At 38.7% G+C, this 23,789-nt stretch overlaps 1 protein-coding gene across 1 annotated transcript in view; it reads left to right on the top strand.

Annotated features, from left to right (window-relative positions):
• b4galt2 (UDP-Gal:betaGlcNAc beta 1,4- galactosyltransferase, polypeptide 2) overlaps positions 1-23,789 on the top strand; it is a 200,322-nt gene that overhangs the window by 73,468 nt on the left and 103,065 nt on the right. Inside the window, exon 3 of the mRNA XM_042497979.1 lies at positions 22,796-22,914. Within this exon, the coding sequence (XP_042353913.1) occupies positions 22,796-22,914 (119 nt within the window). The remainder of the gene's footprint in view (positions 1-22,795; positions 22,915-23,789) is intronic.

Below are 23,789 nucleotides of genomic sequence, written 5' to 3'. Positions count from 1 at the left end.
TTCACTTCAGTTGAATTCTTGATCACTGATTCAGTTCCAGATCAACTGATCATTAACACTCTTATAGTAACCTTCTCAAGGGCTGACATATTTTGTCAGTCTGTGTTTACTGCGACCAGGGAGCCTTTTTTTATAAGATGAAGAACAATCACTTCCTTTTGTTGCAGTGAGTCTTGCAACACAAATATTTATACTTCAGTTTTTTGTTATTTCACGTTTCTCAGCATTATACGGCTCGCAGAGAACAGTTGTTTCACTCAGCAATGTGAAGAGAGTAATGGTCCTGAAATCAGAACAACAGGGGTTTATTTTAGGAGAATTACAACCCTCACTGAAAATACTCCACAAAAGAAACAAAAAAGAAATGTTTTACAACTCTGACATGCACCCTGGGGTCACTAGAACTGTTTCTTATAGTGTAAAAAAAAACATCAATTAGGTTATGTATCAAATTATCAGTAATTATCCATCCATCCATCCATCCATCCATCCATCCATCCATCATCTGTGATGCAGTGTGTGTCTGCCACAGCTTATCAAGTCTCACAGAGCTCGGGCTATGCTAATGTGCTGCTCGCGCTGTCATAAACAGTCTGCGTTCCCTGTTTGCATGGCTTAGCAGACAAAGAGTGATGCCCCTTTACCAACCCCTGCACATGTCTGGCATCTGTTTTCCTCAAACCTCCAGCTCAGCTTTTTGTAGTTTGTTTTCGCATCGGTGCTCACTCTTCCACCCCATATGCAGATGTTTCGACGCTGATTGTTTACGAAGTGACGAAATCCTCTCGTTCTGCTTTTCTTTAAGCTGCAGAAATGTTGTAAATCTGTTGACTTGTCCTGCAACAACCTCCCACTTGATGTGTTTTTCATTGCTGTGCTTTCACAGCAGACTGTGACCCCCATTTAGGATGAAGCCCCGCTGTCGAAAGTGCCTCATGACAAACTAGAAATACTGTAAAAAGATAACAGGAGGCTGCAGTGATAACTTTTCGCAGGGCTCAGACAGCATGATGTATTAAAGCAGCGGCATGTGGCAGGCTGGCATTTGAATATCGGCCCTGTAACATCTGCGTCAGCAAATGTCTGGCAATACATCACATTCAAATACTCCTTCTAACTCATATTGCTTTCATGCAGCCGCCTGACATATTTCATACAACAATGGAGACTCTTTTTCTTTCAAATCCCAGCTGACCTGTCCTTCGAGGAGGCGCAGTGAGACCGATATATGCTGCAACACAAAACATATAATCCTCTCCAAATTACACTCTCTATTGTTTTGAGTTTTCATATTTTTTCATTTATGGAGTGCTGCTGGCTGTCCATAGATACATACCATCTTGTTAAGTCTGTCTGTCTTTTCAGCAGCAAATACCGCATTATACTGCCTCGAAATGCTGTAATGCATTCACTGAGAAAAGTATTAGATAGAAGAAAGTACAAGAAACAATATTAATAATTCATCACAATCATGAGAGGGAAAGAGGAGAAACAAGAGGAGTAAAGTCCCAGATAAACAAACCCTCACACTGTGAATCTGAATGCAGGTTTTGTGCAAACAAGAGAGGCTCGAGACCTGCGGGCTTTGTTGCCATTGAGAGGGGCAACCGTAGCTCGCAGTGCAGGGGGGCACAAAGATCGGTTTACCACGAGATGCGCTGGTAGTTTAATCCCCTCCTCTCCTCCACTCTCCTCTCCTCTCCTCTCAATATTTAACTGTTTCTCACTTTCTGTCTCCTCTTCCCTACACCCCGTCTTCCTGCTCTCTCATCGTAGCCGCAGCACAATGATGATAAATATTTCAGTCGTGGCTTCCAAATATATTCACAGTGATTTCTCGCTTGATACAGTTTCCGTCATTTTTTAATACATCACTGAAATCCGAGATCCAGACGAGATGTTTTATGCAAGAAATACACCCGACTTATCAGCCTGAATCACAAAGTGGGGTTGCAGCACAGAAGTTTATGAAAATTAAGACCCTGAAGGTTTATAAGCTGTTTGTGGCCATACATTTCTGGTATTGCATAGAAAAGGGGTCTTTTATTGTAACTGTGATGTATGATTAGATTATATGACATGATAATATGTCAGTGTTGGCTTTATAGCTTGTTTTGCAGCCTCAACACAAAGGAAGTATATTTAACTAATAATACTATTGTTTATTAGCATCATTTTTATACAGATGCTCTGATTGATCAGCTGGTGACTGGAATCAGCAGATTTTCAGCTTGATTGGCCATGACTGGTGACTGGCCAGTCAGTCTCAACACAGATTTTTGACTTTTTTTGTTATTCCACATTTTCTTAGCATGCGTACAGTTTCCAGAAAATGGCTATACTTTTTTCTTCCAAAACCCCACCAACACTGCCAGGCTTTGAAGCCAATTTAACATAGTAACCAAACCATAATAAAAACACCTTATAGGTCCATCATTCGATGTCATTGGGCCCAAAAAGGCTTTTTTCTCCATAGATTTAATTAGACTGTGAAAGAGACATATGTTAAACAGCAGGTAAGGTTTCTGAAATACATTAACTTCTTTGTAAAAATACTGAAATAGCCCCTTTAAAATATTCATTATGTCCTTAAAGTGTTAATGCATGAACTACAGGAAGTCATTTGCAGGTCTCCTGCAGATTATAAAAAAGTTTTGAAAGGCATTGAATAATAAATCTAAAAATAAGGCCTTAATTGGCATTAAAATGTCTTTCAAAAAATGTAAAAATGCTTAGACATGGGAAATGGGATTTTTGACATTTTGACATTTTTCTGAAGTTGAATTAAGGAATTTCAAAATAACTGGCAACATATTTAATTTAATTTGATTAATTTAATTTATTTCTCGCATGAAAAAGTCATGTTTTTGTTACAATAAAAAATTGAACTAAATTGTCACTAAGCAATTGATATCAATTTTTCATTCTAAGTGGCATTAAAGAAGTCCTAAAAAGTCTTACATCTAACTTGCCTAAAACTGTAGGAACCCTGATTTACATTATTCACATGATGACTGTTTGACAGGCTTTTTGCATGATTGATATTCCAGCTTCATGGCAGCTGCAGAACAACTCACTCAGGAGAGACAGAAAGAAAGAATGAAGACAGCAGAAAGATCAGTTTACTTTGCTGATGATCAGTAGCATTGTCCCCCTGTCCTCTCTTTCTCTTTATCTCTGCATGGCTGGAGACGACAGAGCATGTTGAACAGGGAGGAGAGGACAGCTGCTGATGGAGAGGAAACAAAAGAAGCCTTCTGTCCTTCCTCTCTCCTCCTCCTCATCCTCCTCCATGCATTCACACTTTCTCCCTCTACCTCACTTGATATTTCCCCCCTCAGTTCATTATTCTCTCCCACTTTTCCCAGCCTTCTTTTTCTCCTCTTTTCGCCTCCTCCTCATACGTCCTCCAGCGTTCTCCTCTTCCCTCTATTCTTCCTGGTCTTTCAGAGCGCTCTGTTGAAATCGGATCTGTCACTGTGTCTTTGGAGACAGATGGAGTTGGGTTGCCAGGGGTTTCAACCCAGCAGAAAAGCAAAGCTGCAGTTACATCAGTTAAATCAGCTCCCATTTGAGCCATAGCCAAAGTCTGTGTGTGTGTGTGTGTGTGTGTGTGTGTGTGTGTGTGTGAGAGAGAGAGAGAGACAGAGAGAGAGAGAGAGAGTGGGCAGTGTGTCATTTGGTGAATGTGGCTTTGAGAGGCTCTCTGCCTGTCTGTAGGTGGGTTTACATTCCAGTTTACATCCAACTGTGATGGCAACAAATGAGAAAAGTGGAAAAGAAACTTAAATAATATAAAGCTAACAAAATTACTTTTCAAGCTTCTTTGAGTGCAGAGTTTTCTACATATCTGAAATAAGAATCAATGCATTATGTATGCTTTGACATTTTTTCTGCTGCAAAAGCTAGACTGAACAGGTGATACCAGTACTAGCAGATTATTTAATTCGATACTTTTATTGTACCTCATTCATTGACAGTCATGTGAACTGAAGCATCCAGTTGCCACCAGATGCAAAAGCGTGTAGTATAGCCATACTTTTGAACATTTAAATGGCATCTCAGCACGTTAACCTGCCAAATCCATCAGATACACCACGCTAGACTTTACCACACCACAGATTTCATGGGTTGCGGCTGCTGTGGTTGAGGGCCAATCACACGTCACATGACATCAAAGAGCGCTTGTGTGGTTGGCTGTGAGTAAAACCATACATAGTCTTTTTTCCGGATGTGGGTACAAAAAGGATCAAATACTGGTATTGTTTTGAAATTTTGAAACTGTATTGATCGATACCTTAAGGACGTGGTTATAGTACAAGTTATATCACATGATTTGTGAATGACTTATGTATTCAGTTGCCAATTTATCAGGTACATCTAGCTAAAACAAATGCAGCCTATACAACACGTTCTTACTCCGAACTCGTCGCAGTGATCTTCCATGTCAACCTATGACGTCTTAGGTACCCTTGCTGCGTCAACCTATGATGTTCCAGGATGCCGCTACGGTGGTCAACAAATGCACGTGTGGCGGGATGACGTCATGGTGGGGTGACGCAGCCTGTTATCGTTTTGTCAACAAATGCACGTGCGGTGGGATGAAGCTGATAATTAGGTTTAGGCAAAAGAGGCAAATGGTAAAGTGTATAAGAAAAAAAAAAAAAAAACACACACACACACACACACACACACACACGGGATGTCAACTCTGGACTCCTGCACTAAAGTCGGTTGCATGTGGGAGCCATCCACCTCCCAACCCACCCGCCCTATGAGCGCATTCGTGCACCTTATATTGCGTGGTTAGCGGGAGCGTTACTGCCTGACACTGTCCTCCAGCGTTTCAGCTGCACGCGACCAGTTTCGACCAACCACGCTATCATCTGATGTGTCCGTATGTGAACGTAGAAGGTGGCGTTTGGCATCACATTCCTACCTGGAAGGTCACTGACCAACTGTCACCATGTGACGAGTTCGGAGTGAGAACGGATTGGCCTAGACCTGGGCCTTTGACAGTCAGTGACCCCTAGGGGGTTATCCATGAATCCTTGTGTAATCATGTGGGCTAGGAAATGCTAAATCATTGTCTTCACTGTCCTCTTTTCACATACCAGCCAATTAGCTGTATTATTACTCCAAAGTATATGGACATTCTTGTTGGCCACAATGGGTTTTGAAACTTTTCGAAAAAGAGACTCAGAAACCACTGGTGTAAGTGCAGAGGGCGAGGCTAACACACTTAGCCAAGCTATAACTGCTGAATACTTAATAACTACAGGCGAGAGTGAATGAGAGGAGACCCGAAATATATTCAGAGAATAATCTCAAGTGAAACCCAATTTATACAATATATGTAGCAGGGGGTCCCAGCTCCTTCTCTCTTTGACCTAAAGGTTCTTTGGCCTGAAATTCAGTGAAGACCTCTTGTCTAATACGACAGTCCTACAATAAATCCTCCCTTCATGAACCTTATAAACTAGAAATATATTTCTTCCAGCTCCACAAAGCAGTCAGAAGATAAATAAATCTTTAAAAATGATGGAAATCAAGAGCAGCAAGAATCTAACAATCACAAATAATTAGTTTTAGGTAGGTGGAATTCGGTGGGTGTTTGCTCAGTTGTAATTATTCCCTATCGTTAATGCTAAATAATAATTAGTTCTTGGAAGACGTTCCCTTTTCCATTAATTGAGGAAGCCAATTTTTTTTCATGTCAGAGCGGCTGAAACATCTCATTTGTCGTTACATTTCAAATGTTTGTGAAGAATGATTCATTACTTTGGTGCAAATAGAACTCTCTCGCTCTTTACTCGAGACCGCATTCTCTTTTATGGCTGCTTGCACATTCATTATCTTTTTATTGCTGTATTCTTCCTTTTTCTAAAAAGCGGTGTAGAGGCTCGTCCCATTAGATCGCCCCACCATGTTTTCAATTTAGGATTTTGTTCTGTTGAATCAGTGATTGTTGTTGTTTTCGGGGCACTACATACAAGAACAAGAGGTGAAAAGAGCTAATTTGTTATGAAGGCTATGATATATTGTTATTGAGCCGTTCGCTCTGTGTTTCTGTGTGTGTGTGTGTGTGTGTGTGTATATATATATATTTATACGTATCTGTAATTGAATTGGCTAAGGTGTGTGCTTTGTCAAAGCTGAAAGGAATCACACCTGGTTGTCTGTTCTTGTTCCTATAGATAGATATCATCATCGGCTGCATGCTCACACACATACAAACACTCACACACATACAAACACTCACACACACACACACACATACACAAGCCTTGATGTGTGTGCGTGGTGCTCTTTTTGTTGTCTTCCATATTGTTGTGCTCTCCATTGTTCATTTGCAGGATATAGAAACAGCTGCTAGAAAAATAGAAATGATGATTTTCAGGACAGAAAAAAGGGGTTTGGAAGAGAAAAGACATGTATCAGTTTTATTTTTCAGACAAACAACAGAGTTTACTGTAACATTTGAATATAAATGCAAAACCACTGCAAACCCAACTCTAAAAATGCTCTGAGGTCAAATGCAAATGGTTTTTAACAGCAGCTGCTGAGTGCTGATTTAAACTACAGCTTGATGCATGAATCATTAACGTTTGCAGGTAAGCTGCAGCTACTGAATAAGAGATTCAGAATAAGAGCATGTTTTGTGTGAGAAGTCCGCTTTATAAATGGAGAGAGGAGAGACCTCAGGTGTGGGGGAGTCCGTAGCAGCCTGTCAGAGCCTGCCGGCTGGGTTGCCATCCCCAGCTGGAGAGATTGAGAGCATCCCTCTCTCTGTTTGGCTCCGTCTCTGTCTCTCTTACAGGCTGCACTTCCCTTCATACCTCAGGGTGTTTTCTGCTGGTTTATCTCACTGTGTCTTCCAGTTTGTCTTACCTGCAGCTTAGCTTAATAACATTTCCTGTTGTGAGTAATTGGGATTAGGTAGTTTTTCTACATGATTCATTTAAACTCATTAGCCTCTTTGTTTCATTATGAAGGGAATTATTACCTCTTATTTTCATATTTCCTTTTTATGCACACAATGCTCTTATTACTTTAGGTACACTGACACTAGTCTGATTTTCACAACGCTTTCAAACAAAGCCAAAATCCAGCTTTTAGTGAACTTATCGGCTCTATTTCAAATTTTTTAGGTAGATTAAGAAATTCACTTTGTAATTGAAAACATTTGCATATACGATCTTAATATTGTACTATATCTCCTGTGGCTTGGATTCTCCCTCATTTGTATGTTGCTTTGGAGAAAATCGTCTACCAAAAGGAAATAGCTGTAGTTTAAGTGAAGCCACCCACATTATGAGCTCGGGTCAACAAATGCAGCTCAGCAAACTTATGCATCAGTATCCAACCATCATCTTGGTCTGTGTAGGCAATCACCTGCTAAGATAAACTGCAGGTCTGTCTGTCCCACCAAATGATGTTGTTACAACTAATAAACCCCTCTTTCAAGATGTCCTTACAGATTTTCACTTTAGCTTAAACAAAGATTATTTGCAAAATGACTCCATCGCTTACTTGTTCACCGCCCCAAATAATACAGATACTTAAAGGTATTCAGGGACAGCATCAAATGTATGTCAAATGCATATTGGCAAAGCTCAGAGTCAAACACATAATCGCTGAACATCGCTAAAACTAAAGGAAAAAAAGACTTGAAGCACAAAGACTCACTAAGGGCCTTTATATGCTCTATGTAGCGTTCTTGATTGTTTCTCTTGTGTAGACACTTTGGTACTCTATTACCTCAAGAAATGCCTCTTCCACACCTTTGAACTTGCTTTTCTGGAGCCAAGAAATCTGTGATTTTGTGGTCAAGGCATTATTGGTAGTTATTGGTTTGAGGGCATAGAGCAATAGTGAGAGAAGAGGGAGATAAAGAGAGGAGGGAGTCACTGCCGAGCCACAACCCAAAGCGCAAAAAGCAAGTTTATTAAAAAGCAAAGCCAGTGCTGCTACAACAACACCAACTGTTCCTGTTCCCTTTTGTATAACATTAGGGGAAGATCTAAAGGTCAGATGTTAAAGATCAAAGTAAGTGCTCTACAGATATTGAGCATTGTATAATTCTCAATATATACCTTAAGTGTCTGGTGTACGGGGCGACCTCGAGCTCACCTGGTAGAGTGAGCGCCCTATATACACTGTGGCCTTTGCACATGCCCTTATTCTATTCTAACGTTCCCACATTTTCTATTTACTGCAAAAAAATGCCACAAAAAATAAATCTAAAAGAGTACCTGGTGTCTGTAACATCAGTGTTTTTGCAAGTTTCTTAACCAGTGGGAAAATTTCCGCACCATGGCATCCCTAATGTCACCTTGATGCATCTCTGGCATCAGAACTCACATGCAATGTTTGAGAAGCTGCTGCTCTGCTACAATGCTACATAAATGCTTCTGTACTGCTATTTCTCCTACAAACCATTGTATATTAATAACAATAATTCACAGCACAGTTAATGCAATCATTTTTGTGTGTTACTCAGACAACTCTAATGTATTTTTTTACATCTGTTTTGCCGTGAAGACTCATCTGTGACTCTGTGTGGCTCCTAATTTTGGTCACACACTGCTGAGCTAAAGTAGGCTCTGTCGTATCAAGCTGCTTTTGATTCATGGTGCTGCTGCTGCTACAGCAGCTATGAGTTTGAGACAGGAATGGATAACTTCAGTTGAAGTTTTTCTTTGCTTGTTCCCCTAATTGAGCTCAGTAACAATAAAAAGCCATATGGTGCAGAGCTGAAAACACTCTAACTGTTCATATCTTGTTGCTGCAAAGACTCAAATGAAATCGTATAGCCTTCTCTTTACCCTCACAGTCATGAAGTCATTTTACACCCCATATGATTACAACAGAGTGCACAATCGTTAAACAATGAGCCACTTTGTAAGCACTTTTAGGGGTCAAATTAAACTGTTTTTTTGTTTCAGTGATGATTTAATGAACTCAATTTCAGGATTTAGACACATTTTTAATGAGGATCGGGTTTTTTTATGCTTTCTCACACAGTTCGTCTTTATGCAAAGTCTTGTCTGTTTCTTTGTGTGTTTAGAAAGTCATCTATGCTTTTATATCCATCCTCCTCGATTACTACTCCTTATGTTTCACTCATCCTCCTCTATCCATCCCGTCTTCTAGATCAGAAAGCTCTTGCAAAGCTTTCAACAAGATTCAAAATGAGAAATATTACTCTGATAATTGCATCCCTCCACTGGCACCCTGCTACTGTAGCTCTATAGATCCTCTCACCAAAAACTTTTCAGTAGCTGCCCCAAACTACTGAATTCCCTTCCTCTCCCATTTGATCTTCTCTCTATCGACACTTTTGAATTCAACTTGAATTGTATTTGTGTTAATTTGCCCCTCTATTTGTCCAACTTCATCTTTGTACCGTGGCATGGCTTTGAGTTAATTTCTTTCAAGAACCGGGGTGTGTGTTTCTGATCATGTGTGTTTAGCATTTGCGTCCGCACACAGTCAGACGTATTTGGATAGCCTTTAATGGTGATGGACAGAAGAAAGAAATTCCAGTGAGAAAAGAAGGAAAGGAGATTAAAGCAGAGGAAGATCAAGACAGACGTGAACAGAGGGACACTGATACGCTGACACTGATACTCTCAGATGGGTTTATGTGCATCTGCATGTGTGTGTGTAGGTGTCAGACACATGCAAATACACACATGCATGCGAGAAGTGTCAAAGTACAGCCTTCAGAAATGTCAAATGTCAGATTCAGTTCAGAGAAATGCGTGCTTGACATGAACCGCTCCCCATAAGAGTGTTTCATTTTTCCTTCTCTGTTTGAACCCAAGGATAAAAAAAATCCTTCTAGGTCAAGAAGAGGCGATTCACTCTGATAAATTTGTGTTTGTATGATGAACAGTTCATCCAGTCATCCACATTAATATCTTAGTATTGCTCGGATTTTGAGATCTGATTTATGAGATAAAATAACCCAGTATGCCCTTAATTAGCTCATGTGCATCGTACCTAAATGTTCAGGGACAAATTCTCCCACAAATGTTAGCTGAAACCAAAATTTAGCAAGATCTCCTTAGACTTTGTTACCCAACTGTTTCTCAAAATGTGTTTGTGTTTTTTTTTTAAGACTTTTGTTGGCTTTTTGCCTTTATTTTGATAAGTGTAAAAGGGTGAGTGAGAGGGTTGCAGGTTGGAGTTGAACCCAGGGCCGCTGCAGCAAGGACACATCTTTTTACTATTATCGGTGGAAATAGAGAACAGATTCCAAATATTCTGCCTGCTTATGTTTCCTGAATAAGCAGGGCAAATATTCTGTTATAACATCATCAGCGCCACGCAGTTTTTCATTCCGTTTTTCTTATATTTTCAGTTGTATTGAAGCTGGAAACCCGTGCAGGGCTACTTTTTTTCCACACAGAAAATTGGTCAGGTATCAAAAAAGAATTAATAAAGAATCGAATTAGCAAGCAGAATCGATAATAGCATCAGGATCAGTAAAAAAAAATTAAATTCCCATTCCTATCTTTTATATGCACCGGGACTTTTTTTTTTTTTTGCAACCAATGAATTTGCCCCCTGCTGGCCATTAGAAAGAATACAGATTCAAGGCAATTCAAATTCAGACCAACAGGCTGCGTCCACCTCTTTTACACAGTTTATGACTCTGACGGCATCGTGACCTTGGAGTCTTTAGGGGTTTGGTTACGACCGATTCAGGATCTTCTGAGAATAGCATTTGTGATGTGTGTGTGTGTCTGTCAGCATCTGTGTGTGTCTGTGTTAGTGTTATGTGCCAACTTCCACATCAGGGTGCCAGCTGGACAGTGGCAGTGAGACCTGTAGCTGTACTGCCAAAAACACTGACACACATGCTTTCACTCACACACACACACACACACACACACACACACAGCGCCACATGCTGGCATGCTAGTGTCGACTCGACTGCCAGTCATGCAGATTTGATATCATGTAATAGGGGGAACAGGCCAAATCATGCCAAAACAGCATCTAGGGAAATACACACACGTTTGGATGGTTGGTAGAGCCAGTACACAGCACAGCCTTACTGTCCCTAGATTACTCGGAATAGATTAATTCCAGATTAATAGGATGATGTTAATCAACTGGTAATAATTAGTATGCATTATGGAACTGAGACACAACTACAGGATATCTGATGTGTTTGAAACAAATAAAGTTCTTAAAAAAAAAAAATCCTTATTGGGTCCCAAATTGGGTTTATTTTGACAATGAAATGTCCTTATAACCTTTTTTATTGGAGTTCGGTCAGAACCATCAGACCTGGAGCAAGCACTTCCAGTACTGTCAGCAAAAGCAGAAATAATGTTCCCAGGGTCCTGTCTTCCTCAGGTCAATGTCCTGTTAATATAACTAATTAAGGAGAGCTTTTAAAGGGTTTTATGTTCTCAGCAATATTCTGCCCCTGGTCCAGTGTTCAATGTATGTTTCTCAGGGTTGATACGTTAGAGTCACCACCCACAGTTCATAGCCTACTGAGCTTATACTCTTGAAACCTAAGCACTCAAATTTGCAGGCAAGACACTTTTGTGGACGTTATCGATTTCTCAGCAGAGGCTGAACACATTTATACCATTCAAACTGCATTTGAAATGTTCATCTCCCTTTGTTTTTCTGCAGTTTGAACTGTGAAACTTGACCCTACAAATTTCTTACAATGTTAGTTTATATCTAGAGACATAGTACCCTGGGAATGGGAACGACCCCGCCAAAGTAGCTAGGAAGCTCATGATATCATAATAGGCATGTTTTCATTTTAAGCAAAAACTTTTTAAATTTAAATTAATTAATCATTTTTCATTGGTTAATCTAATTGGTTAATAAAATAAATTATTTAATTTAAAATATCATTAGAATTTATTGTAATATACTACTGGCAAGTACTGCATAGGTGTTTTGTTATATAAAAAAAAAAAAAAAAAATTCTGTCCATCCTCCCTGCTGATTTCCATAAAACCTTTCAAGGTATGACCGTAAAAGAAGTATAAAATTGTATTCTCTGTAGTATTACAGACAGGGTTTCCCACATATTCATTTATTTGTGGTGGCTGGCCACAATATCAACAACTGGTGCCACATATTGATTTTCAGTTTTTAGTGCTGAACTGTTTACCAGGAGCGCTGTTAGAATACATACACAGTTCAATTATTTATTGCACCACGCTCATGGAGTGGAAAGTGTACTCTGGGTACAGACGGAGCAGTAAAACGCCAGGCAAAGAGAAAGTGAAACTTAAGTGTTTATTCTGCTTGGTCTACAAGTTTGCTTTCTCTCACTCTGCAGCAGCTGATCCTCTCATCCACTCGCACAGGAAAAAAAAAAAACACTCACCACCAAATACAATATGAGGACAAACACATAAAATAATTGAGATCCAAAGTGTTACAAAGAATAAAATGATTAAAAATGACCATTAAAAGGAGTACAATAATAAATTAAAATAAACACAGTAGGACCTGAACATTAAACACAGCAGAACCTGAAAGTTTGCTGATTTCTGCGCCTGCCATTAACAATCACTACACATAGATTTTAATTCTGTGGAAAACACTGAAAAGGTCTTCAAAAGTCTAAAACTTAAGTTTCTTAACAAATAAGTGGTTTGATTATACCATAAATTAATTAATGAAGTAACTGAGGCTGATGCTCTTTATCGTTACTGGTTTATATGAAACATTATTATGAACTTTTCAGTGTGTTTTCATTGATGACAGCTGTGCTACCAAGCAAATTAGAAACCTAACAGTTACAGTAACAGTACTGCAGAGCAGTGAAAAAACACCTTTGTTTTCACCGGTGTTGTGTTGCCATGGAGTCTGTATTCATCACCCCTCTTCTTGTTTTGTTTCCTTTGTTATCTCCCTCTGTTTCTTCAGCTGTTTCATTCCCCTTCTTTTCTGTTTTTGTCTAGTTATCCTCCCTCTGCTGTCCTTTTATCTCTCAAAAAGTGCTCCCTTTATATCTCTCTCCTCTTCTATTTCTGATGTCGTCTTTGTCTCCCTTCCACACACCGTGTTTCTTGTGCCGGGATATGATGCTCTTGTTACATGCCTCCTCCATCTGTTTCATGCCCCCCACTTCCAAACCTCTTCCGTCTCAGAACATAAACACGGTGGTGAACATACTGTGCTCATGGATCAGAGCCATTAAGTGCTTTTTGCTTTGCCTGTTTGGGTAATGATCCACAACACTGGTATTGAAAAGAGCATTGAGTAGTACTTTAGGAAATGCTGATAAAATTACTCAGTGCAAGAGATGGCACCTTTTCGTTTTTTTTCCCAGAGTCCAAACTGAAGTGTTTCATGCCATAATTAGGCTACTTTCATCAGCTTGAAATTCACTCTCATTAATGAAAGTTCCTGTTATAGCTTGTTTGTGTACACACAGGTTGTTTGTCATACATAACACCCGGAAATAAAAAAAAAAAAAAATAGTCTATTTATGGCTGCAAGTCTGAACACGGGAAGAAAATATTTCAAAGGGGAAATATGATCCTTGATTTTGCCTTAATTTACTGTAAAATTTTGACAAATTTTAAGTAGTTTTCCCACATTAAATCTGCATTTCAACATTTTTCTTGAGGGATGCACCAATTGTGAAATTCTGGGCTGATATCCTCAATAACATTTGGCCAATAGCTGATATTGATGGGTTTTTGTTGTTACTGTTGCTTTATTCTCCCTTTTCATCTTTTTTTTTAAATAACTGTTTTAAAGTCATTCAGACCTTTGTTTAAACTGCATTTTTACTGCACTCCCTTTAGTTTATACTATTTATTACTATTTATGAGTATTAGTATGCAATGTCCTTTTTTAAAATTTATAATATATATATATATATATATATATATATATATATATATATATATATATATATTCTTTTTTCTAGGAAGGTAAAGCCCATTATTGGGTGCGAGAGTCTCCAAGTAGTTTTAGTTAAATATTGGCTTCTTTTCAAATACTTTTTTATAAAATACTCTTTTCGATTACTTGTAATGTCTGAGTTGATTGTTTTGCAGGTTATTTGATGTAGAGATGCACCAGTTTTGAAACTTTGGGCCAGTCCTAATAATTAAAATAAATTCTGCCAATACCAGTGTTTTTATGATTTTTGTTTATTTTGTTTTTGTAGTTATTTATTCCTTCTCTTACAAATAGAGCTACATAAAATAACTAAACTAATTCAGCCCTTCATTACACTACCTTTGAATGAGTCCAAATTGAATCATCCACATGAATGAATTTTTTTTTACAAAAATTCCTGCCTTGAAAGCCTTTTTACTAAATATAATGTCTCTAATATATATTTTATATTGCTGTGAGAACATCAGCAAATTTCTTCTGTTTTTATTCAAATTTATCACCAAAAACGACCAAAAGATTACATGAAACACATCATGAGACGGTTATAATTTACCTCCGCTCAATACTCGTTTTTACTGTTTAGTGCTTGAATGCATCACAATGTAACCTCTGTCAGCTTTTAATTCCTTCTACTGGCTGCTAACAGGTAGCTTTAACTAGCTCTCCTCTTGCCAATGTCAACATGGATTCGTTGTTCACAATGTGGGATTCTCAGAGGACGAGTAGGCTGCGTCCTTTCGTTCCAACAGCATCCCAGGGAAGGTTTCTCTTCATCCTAAACACATTTTCTACTATCCACAGGATGATGGGATGCTTTTAGTCTCAAGCCTGGCTTTTTGCCTGTGCAAAATTGATGTTTCACAGAAAAACATCGTCCAACTTCCCCGGTGAAAGCAATCTTTTTTTGCAGATCGGCTAATGGCAGTCAACAAGGCAAATATCGTCCTATAAATCGGTGCATCCCTAAGGATTTTCTCAGTTTCTCTCAGCATAGCAACACTAAAGTCTCCTGGATAGTTTACCACAATTGTAGGTTTATTTAATGGCCATTTTATGTACTTAATGTCTGAGAAATTATGTTTTTTCCTGCATCAGTTTGGTTGCTGTTGCAACAGAGAAAAATGCAGGAATCAGAGCCAGATTTAAAATCCCAAAGTAACCTGATTTAAACTTATAAATGAACCGTGTTCCTGGAAAGCATGATTTTGTAGGTTCTTCTCTCAGTTAGCGGCACATGCTGCAGAATTTAAGCTTTATGAACAGATGCTTCTTACTGAAATGCACTTTGGGAGTCACGGTTGACTTCTCTCCTCATGTCTTTAATCACACAGTGTTTTCTAACACACTAACTCCTTTTTGTAATGACTAAATCGGGAGAGAGTCATGTAATCCAAACAGCCGAAGTGCTCCAAATCAGTGTCCGTCACCTAACATTGTCAGTACAGAAAATGAACACGACTTCGAAAATAAGCCTCCCACTTTGCAGCTCTATTTCTCTCTATTTCATTTCTCTTGATTTGTGGGATGTGTGTGCCATATTTTCTCTGTTGTTTGGCGTTACCTCTAAGTTGTTGTTACCTTCCAAGAAGCCTTTTGATTTCTGTTCATTTCACTGCAAGAGATGAGTACAACACTTTATTTTGTCAAGGTTATGTTACCATTCAGTCATTGAAAAATTCAGTTTGGTCAAAATTCTCTCTGTTGTGCTCTCAAGGAAACTGCAGCAATGTTTTTTTAATCAAAAAACCGACCATAACGTTCATGTTTTCTTTTTGTCATCCGGGTTTCATTTTCCCAGCAACATGGCTTGCGACAACAAAGCTGTCAGTTCACGGATGTCGCGGCATTCTTGGCAGTCGTCGGTGCTCGTGTGGTTTGTGAGCTGTGAATACACCACTGTTAACCCTTTATCTCTTCTTCTTCAGCCCACACACACACACACACACACACACTGAGTGTTATCCTTTAATACACACCCACACAAACAGATGAGTGGATGTTTTGCATGTTGAGGAGATTCCTAGATACCATTAATCCTCTGATCCAGTTAATTCACACGAACACTCACATGCAGACACAGAAACGCGCAGTTTCATAGCTGAGCCACAGCATTTGCCTCTCTCAGAGGAGAGATTCACAGTGAGGACTCTTGACTATAGAAGAGGATGACAAAAAGAGATAAACAAAGTGAAAGAAATTGTAAAAGGGGAAGAAAAACTACATTGTACACATCATTGTTTGACTTTCTTTCTCCCTTTCTTTTCATCTCTCACACACATTTTCCTCCCTTATTCCCTCCTTCCATCAAATCTCTTTTTTTACCTCTTCTCTTTCTCCTTTTCTGTGGAAGAATAGCAATTACAGTCCACAGTTGGTAGAGGCACTTGTAAATGATTGAAAGCGAGAGAAAAAGAGGAGAAAAGGAGAGTGGACGGGCTATTAAGATTCAAAGAGCTGAAAGTCTCTATTGTCACGGAGTCTGTGTCAGTGGGAGGCAAGAGGAGAGGAACAATCTCTCCCTCCCGCTTTCTTTTCCTCTCCTTTCACTTCCTTTTCTCTATTTTTTTCCCATTTATTCACTTTCTTCGACTCTCATCTCTCCCCTCATCCTGAAGCCAAAGAACCAAACCCAATTATAAACTCTCTCTGTGAAATCTGACCCTGGCACTGCTTCAGTTGTCACTTAAGTAACATAGAGGCACAGAAAGTCTCAGGACGGGCCTGCTGATTAACAACCAGCCTGTTGTGTAGCTTATGTGGTCAGATGGCGTGACCGGAAACACCAGTGACTCTGTGGCTTTAGGGGAAAAAGAAAGTTTTTCTTTTTCTTTTTATTCAGAGATGGTTTTAATTCACACATCTGCAATTAAAATTCCATCATTTGTTTATTTTCAATGTGCAATTATCCTTTGTGTCAACTGCAATAATATGTGCAATATTTCGACTGCAGCCATCCTCTGTGCAATTATTCAAATGTGCAATATTCTTCCAACTCTTAAATGTGGGCCATATTAACCATGTTACACATATTGCATATGTCGTAAATATTCTATTGCTTTTCTTACACTTGTATTAATCTGTTGTACATTGTAGCAGCATACATATTTTATATTTCTAACTTCACATACAAGTTTTATACATTGTATTATAGCACAAGGCACAAAGTTTGTCCATTTTTGCACACTTTACCCACTCAGTATATTACACATATTTATGAATTTAAATATTCACATACTACTGCTAACTTTTTCTTATTACTGTATTTTATTTTTTTACACACTTACACACTTTACATACAAGTGCTACTTGTTTTTTTTATTATTGTATTTTGTATTTATATTTTTACATACTTTGTGCTGGTACATATTTCTGCTTTCTATAATTCTCTGTGCCTGGCATCAGAGGGACTGTGACAAACCATAATTTCCCCCCTGGGAACAATGAAGTATTTCTGATTTTGATTCTAATTTAATCCCAAGTAGGGACATGTGCACGAAGATGTTTGGTTGGTGTTGATTTAGCATTCTGTTGTTGTGCATGGAGATGTAATAGTAGTGAGAAGTTAAATATTTGATTGCAATCACTGAGCAAAGACATCATTTCAAAGTTTGTCTTTTTTTGCTGTTATGCATAGCACCATTTTAGACAAAGCAGTAAATACAGTATTTAAGAAGACAATGCCTTTTCTTCAGTGTAAATGTAGCCCGACGTGCACGGTCACTTCTCTTGGAGTTTTAAACCTCTGCAAGCTAATTGTGGACTTGATGACTCATGCATTGTAGCTGCTAATCAGTTTAAAAGTACTTACTTTTAAAAGGGACTCCACAGATTTAGCATTGCATTTCTGTTACAATGTTGGACTTATGATTAACCCTTTTAAACCTTGAGCGACATCACTTTTTTTGTGCTGCTTTCAGATGCCTTTCACAAGTATTTTAACCTTTGAACCGGGAGTGGATCAGTTTAGTTTCTTTCAGAAACATGAGGAAAAGAGCACTCAGCAACTTGAAATGTTCTACAAATTGCAAGATATTAATACATTTAGAAATATTTATATATATTTGCCCCCTCCCCATGTTTTTGAAAGAAATTAAGCCATATTGTTCAGGTTTCAAAGGGTTACCAGGCACAAAGCATCAAAATCAATGCAGCTGAACCACAGTTATGAATCCAATATCTCAGGAATGTGGCACAAACATTCACTTGTACTCAATGATGAACTGATTACATTGCACTGGTCATAGGTTAAAGGTCAAGGTCACGCTGATCTCATCCGTCGCATTATCGTTAACACAGAATCTCAAGAACACCTTGAAGACATGTCTTCAAATTTGGCAAAAAAGTCCACTTGGACTCAAGAATAAAGTTATTAGAATTTAGTAGTCAAAGGTCAAGGGCACTTTGACCTTGCAAAATATGTTTTGGGCTATAACTCAAGGTGATTAAATGTCACACAAATGCCAAATAATGCCAAATGATGAAGTGATGATATTTTATGGTGGGACTCGATATCGGCAGATAATCAAAATCAAATGACTTGGCTCATGATCGGGGGCAAAAAAAAAAACTTCTCCACTATTAATGATACCTCACTGGCTGAATTTTAAACAAAAAAGGGCTCAAATGAAGTAGGAACGTCATATGTTGTTATTTTATGACAATATTATTAAGTAATGAATTGGAAAATGTCTTCCAATATAAAACTGAAAAAAAAAAACTGCCATTTTGTAATTGGAACAGATTAGTAATAGGAATTAGAGATTATCACTGATCCATGATTGTGCACAAAATCCAATGCATGCAAACCTTCCTAAATCAGGGTTGTATTAATTGACATCAAGTAAGAGTCCCTATCAGGAAGGGAGTTAAGCATTATGAGACTCATCCCAAAAAGTGGTCGTCCCAAACAGAGAGAGAACATCAGCAGTGGGAGCAGCTTGACACTCCACCAGTTAACGTTCACTTCACAGTTCACACACTTCACACTTCACGGTCTCACCTCAAAAAACACATTTTTCTCCTGCAATGATTGACACACACACCCAGTATCTGCGGGGCTAAACCCAAACAGATTAGACTGAATATAATTTGGTCCTACTTATGTGTCGGGTGGAGTCTTAGTTACCAGTAACCTTTAAAACTTCTACACGTGGATCTCAGGTTCAGAGCCACTGGTCTGGTGGAGAGTGTGTGTGATAGGAAGGGAGGAAGAGGTGTGAATGTTGTCTTTAATATTTCAGTGGTCTTTCAGCTTTGATATATGAATCATGTGGTGAGAAGGGCAGAACAAATCAAACAAACTGAGACAGGAAGAGAGAGAAACCGAAGCAAAGAGCAACACGATCTGAGGATGGATGCCGCGTCACACAAAAACCCTCAAAACCAACAAAACACTCGAATGCTCCCATTTTTCTACTATTTCTGTTTCTACATTGTCAAGCTTGACCCAGGCTGAATCACAGCCTCAAACAGGCTGAGTCGCTCTCTGTGTGTGTGTGTGTGTGTGCGTGCGTGCGTGTGAGTGTGTGTGTGTTTAGAGTGCTTCCTGCCTCAGGTCTGCTCTCAGTGTGTGTTGGTATATGTGCTACTAACCTAATAGCTCAGAGATTTGGTTCATTATTATTGTGTGGTTGTGCGTGTGTGTGTGTGTGTGTGCACGTATGTGTGTGTGTGTGGTGTATATTTGCAGACAAAGCAGTGATGTATCCCCCAAAGTATAGTGGGTGTCTCAGATGGAGCGTTCAAGCAGCGTGATTATAATGTATTACTGTAATATCACCACAAAGATAAGCATGAGATATATTGTGTACGTGTGTGCGTGCGTGCACGCACGCGAGAGAGAGAGAGCGAGAGAGAGATAATTGCACCACTATCACACACATTAGAAGTCTCATTTATCAATTCATTCTCCACCAACATTAGCTCAAACCCAAACCCTTACATGCACAAATACATGCACATTTCCTGCTCGTGTCTCTTTACACACACACACACACACACACTTTCTTTGTATTATTCATGTCTTCTGTGTCGGTAAAACAGGATGATGTCAGTGTTTATTTAAAATGGTTCCTCACCTCACGTCACCAGACTATTTGGAAGCTTTCTGACCTGCCTGTCACCATCTTTTTAAATCACAACAACATGCGTGCGAGTTGAGCTTTACCAACCATTCCCACTTTCCTGTTTGTGTACGGATTAAACAAAGATATGTGTTACTTGAGCTGTAGGTTGCATATACAGAGCCAGTATAGCCATTCCCCTGTGCCTCCAGTCTTTGTGCTAAGCTAAGCTCCCTGCTTTATCTCTACTCTGAGCGCACAGACATGAGAGTTGTATCAGTCTTATTATTTAAACTCTTGGCAAGAAATTGAATAAGTCTATTCCCCTAAATGTTGAACTAATCTTTTAAAATGACCGATTTTTTGACATAACCCTCACCGATGAGACAAATGTTGAAGCACTGTAAGTATGTTGTGCCTTTAAACCCAAAACGAATTTTCACCTCATGTAGTTCACTCGAATACAACTGCTGCTTAAAACATTTGAACCCGCATGGATGCATATTTGTATCCTATTGCATTGCCTGGCAAAATTTGCATCAGTCTTTGTATTGACTTTGTATAAAATTGCACCATACAAAAAATTACAATTGCATTGATGCATGGTCATCAGTTTGATTCATTTGGGCCATGCAGTTATCAGTGCAGTCATGTTGCTGCATACTTGTGTGGATAGAAGCTTCTCTAAAAGCCAAGTTTTTAACTCTCAACACTAAATACAGAACTCAGTGATTCCAGAAAACACTGTGTTTTATACTGTGCAGCTACTGGCTGAACACACAGTGATATTATAGTGAGGAAGCCGTGCATGCCGCAGAGAAACGGTGCACTTAAAACACACAATGCTCTCATCGCCTTGTACTTGATTCACAACTTGCCCTAAATAAAACTCTAAACTGGGTTATTTGTTTAAAATCAAAATATACAGTGTATTTCACATGTGACTTGTATAGAGGAAGTGCTGCCCTATTTACCAGGTCCCCTTTAATTATCCACATTTTAGTGTCAATAAACAACACAACTTGTGATCTAAAAATAGCATCTTTATGTGCTTGTATTTTTTTGTTATTTTGTCTTTTTGGCTGCCTGAGTGCTAACTAGCATTATTCTGAGACAAGATGAAAACACCATGTTCCACTTACTGTCTCATTAGTGTGAGGGAGGAAGAGGAAAAAAGAGCAGTGAAAGGATGCAGGGTGATGGGCAGAGGTGTTTGGGAGAAGAACTATTGGGACAATTTGCATTCAGCTCTTGTGGGTATGATAAAGAGGTGTGTTATGAACATGTAACCTTGTTGGCATCGATCATGCTGCTCGGCTGGGCAGCGTTGATTGGAGGAGACCTCTCAACACATAGCTCATACGTCAATGCTAAGTGGATTATTAAGTCATGTACCTGTAAAGGCCACTCTCTCTTCACTACAGTTCTCTGCACTCATACCCTTATCATGCAACACAACGCATACATTATCTGTACAAAGGATGTCAACATTTGATCGGTTAACTGCCAAGAATATTTTTCACTGTTATGCATGTTAGTCTGTATCATTGTGCTACTCTGCTACTTTATAATTCAACATGCTGAATCAGCCAAAAAGGGCTGTAACTGGTGTGGGGAGTAACTAGTTACAGTAATTAAATTACAAAATAAATTTAATTGTCACAGGTTATTGAGAAAAAATATGTAATTAAAATACAGTATTTATCAAAATGTTGGTGATTACAAAGGGGTTACATATAAAAAATATTTTCGGTAAAAAGTCTGTATGTTGAATAAAACATTAATTCTGTTGCTTTACCTGCATTACCTTGTCGAAATGCCTTCTCTTTGCATGTTTTTGGACAATACGGGTCAGCAAGGCCATTGAGACAAATTTGTATGCAACATTTATGCACTTATGTTTTTAGGTCCTTTAAGCTTTACTGTCCTGTTTAAAACAACTGTCAGAAAAATCAATCAAAAGGAATCAAATGCAATATGGAATTGATGAAAATATTTTAAAAAGCTACATAACTTATCACATTTTTAACAGGAAAACTAGTAATCTGTAACCTTTCCAACACTGATGATCTTCTATAAATTTTGCACGACAAATATCAAACAATGTGCTTTTTTTTCTTTAAACACAAGATGCTCTGATATGAGCGAATTAGTTATTAGTCTGATGCTTGATTTGAGGAAAAACATGCACTAATGAGTGACATTTTGCCACAAGAAGAGTGCTCAAAGTCTGGTTTGTTAAAATGAGGCTTATGGTTGCAGGACTGCAGGATCCCAAACAGCAAAGCTTGCTCATATATTTTAATGATGCTAGCTGGACGATGGGCTGTATTTATTGTGCCGCCCAGAGATTTAAAGCCAGCCCTTCTTTTTAAAATGAGTCTGAGCCCGCAATCTCTTGCCCACAAGACTAGATAGCATTTGATCCGTCAGTACTCAAAGGAACGATGGATAGATTTGTGGTGATATAGCATATGGTGTGGCTTCATCACTGAGCAGCGTAATTACCTTTCGTGTTGTGTTTACACTGACTGACTTCAAAGTCTTTGTTTATTTTGTAGGAATATATGTTTTCCAGAGCCTGTGCATCTTATTAAATGCTGCATTATGCAGTGCATATCCCTTGAAACCATATTTTCTGCACACATTGCTTTGATACACGTGCATTATTGCTTTGAAGCTAAAAGCTTGCTCTCCTCTGTCCCTCACTCCCTACATCCCTCGCTCCCTCTCTTGCTCTCTTTCTCATCTGTTTTCCACTTTACCCTGTGCTTTCTCTGTTATCCTCTTCATCTCACTAACTCTTCCCTCTTTCCTTGTTTCCTCAGTCGGCCGTTTGTTGATCGAGTTCAGCTCCCAGATGACGATGGAACGAGTGCAGAAAGAAAACCCCAACGTGACGGAGGGAGGCCGCTACACGCCTCCTGACTGTCGGCCGAGATGGAAGGTCTGTATATACTGTATATCTCTGTCTCCCTGTATTTTACATACTTAAATAAGTATTTTGCTGATATAGCAGGGTCTTCACATGTCTATGAAATAAAAAGATGCATATATTTTTTAAAATTGGTGCTACATAACCAGAGAAAACTGAGAAAAAGGCGACTTTTGCTCAAGAGGGAGAAAACCTACAACTACCAGAATCCACGGCACCACACTAGACTAATACATGCTCCCGCTGGTAGGTGATGTAACGCGTCTCCCACCGTTATAGCAGCCGCTGGCAAGAAACAGTCTTGTAATACCATTTAACAGTAAGCTAAAACATGTTTCTGAAAACATTTGAAGTGAAAAATATTAAACGCAATAGCAAAATCTTGGTTTTTATTCAATTAGTGGTGCTTTGTTTTACTGTTTTGATACAAAGCTGGTTGAAAATCAGCAAAGTGTCCCTTTAAAAGGGACAGCGCCACCTGAAATCCAAAAAAAAATTTCTCCTTTCAGGTGTTGTGCTGTTTATCAGTCTAGATTATTTTGGTGTGAGTTGGAGATATAGCTATAGTGATGTCTGCCTTATCTTGAAAATAATGGAACTGGATGCCACTCAGCAGTCAATACTTTATTTATATGGTGATATAAGATGGTAGGTAATAATAAAGAAATGGCAGTTAACAATTCTAAAACATTAAAAAAAAAAGTTTGAAATATTAAAGTTTATGAGATAGTAAAAATGTAATTTCTAATTTAATGTTGTCTTACTGTCTTGTTTAGTCATAAGTGGTGTACTTAGTCATATTTTACATTTTAATTTTTATCTATTTTTCCTTTTTGTGATAGAAATGTGGTTTCCATGTATGCTCTAAGTATTGGATTTAAGTCAGA

This window comes from Plectropomus leopardus, chromosome 12 (genome assembly GCF_008729295.1).
Source record: "Plectropomus leopardus isolate mb chromosome 12, YSFRI_Pleo_2.0, whole genome shotgun sequence".
In the NCBI taxonomy this organism is placed as follows: domain Eukaryota; kingdom Metazoa; phylum Chordata; class Actinopteri; order Perciformes; family Serranidae; genus Plectropomus; species Plectropomus leopardus.
Note: the sequence above shows the minus strand (reverse complement) of the source record. Positions and strands in the feature narration are given on the sequence as shown.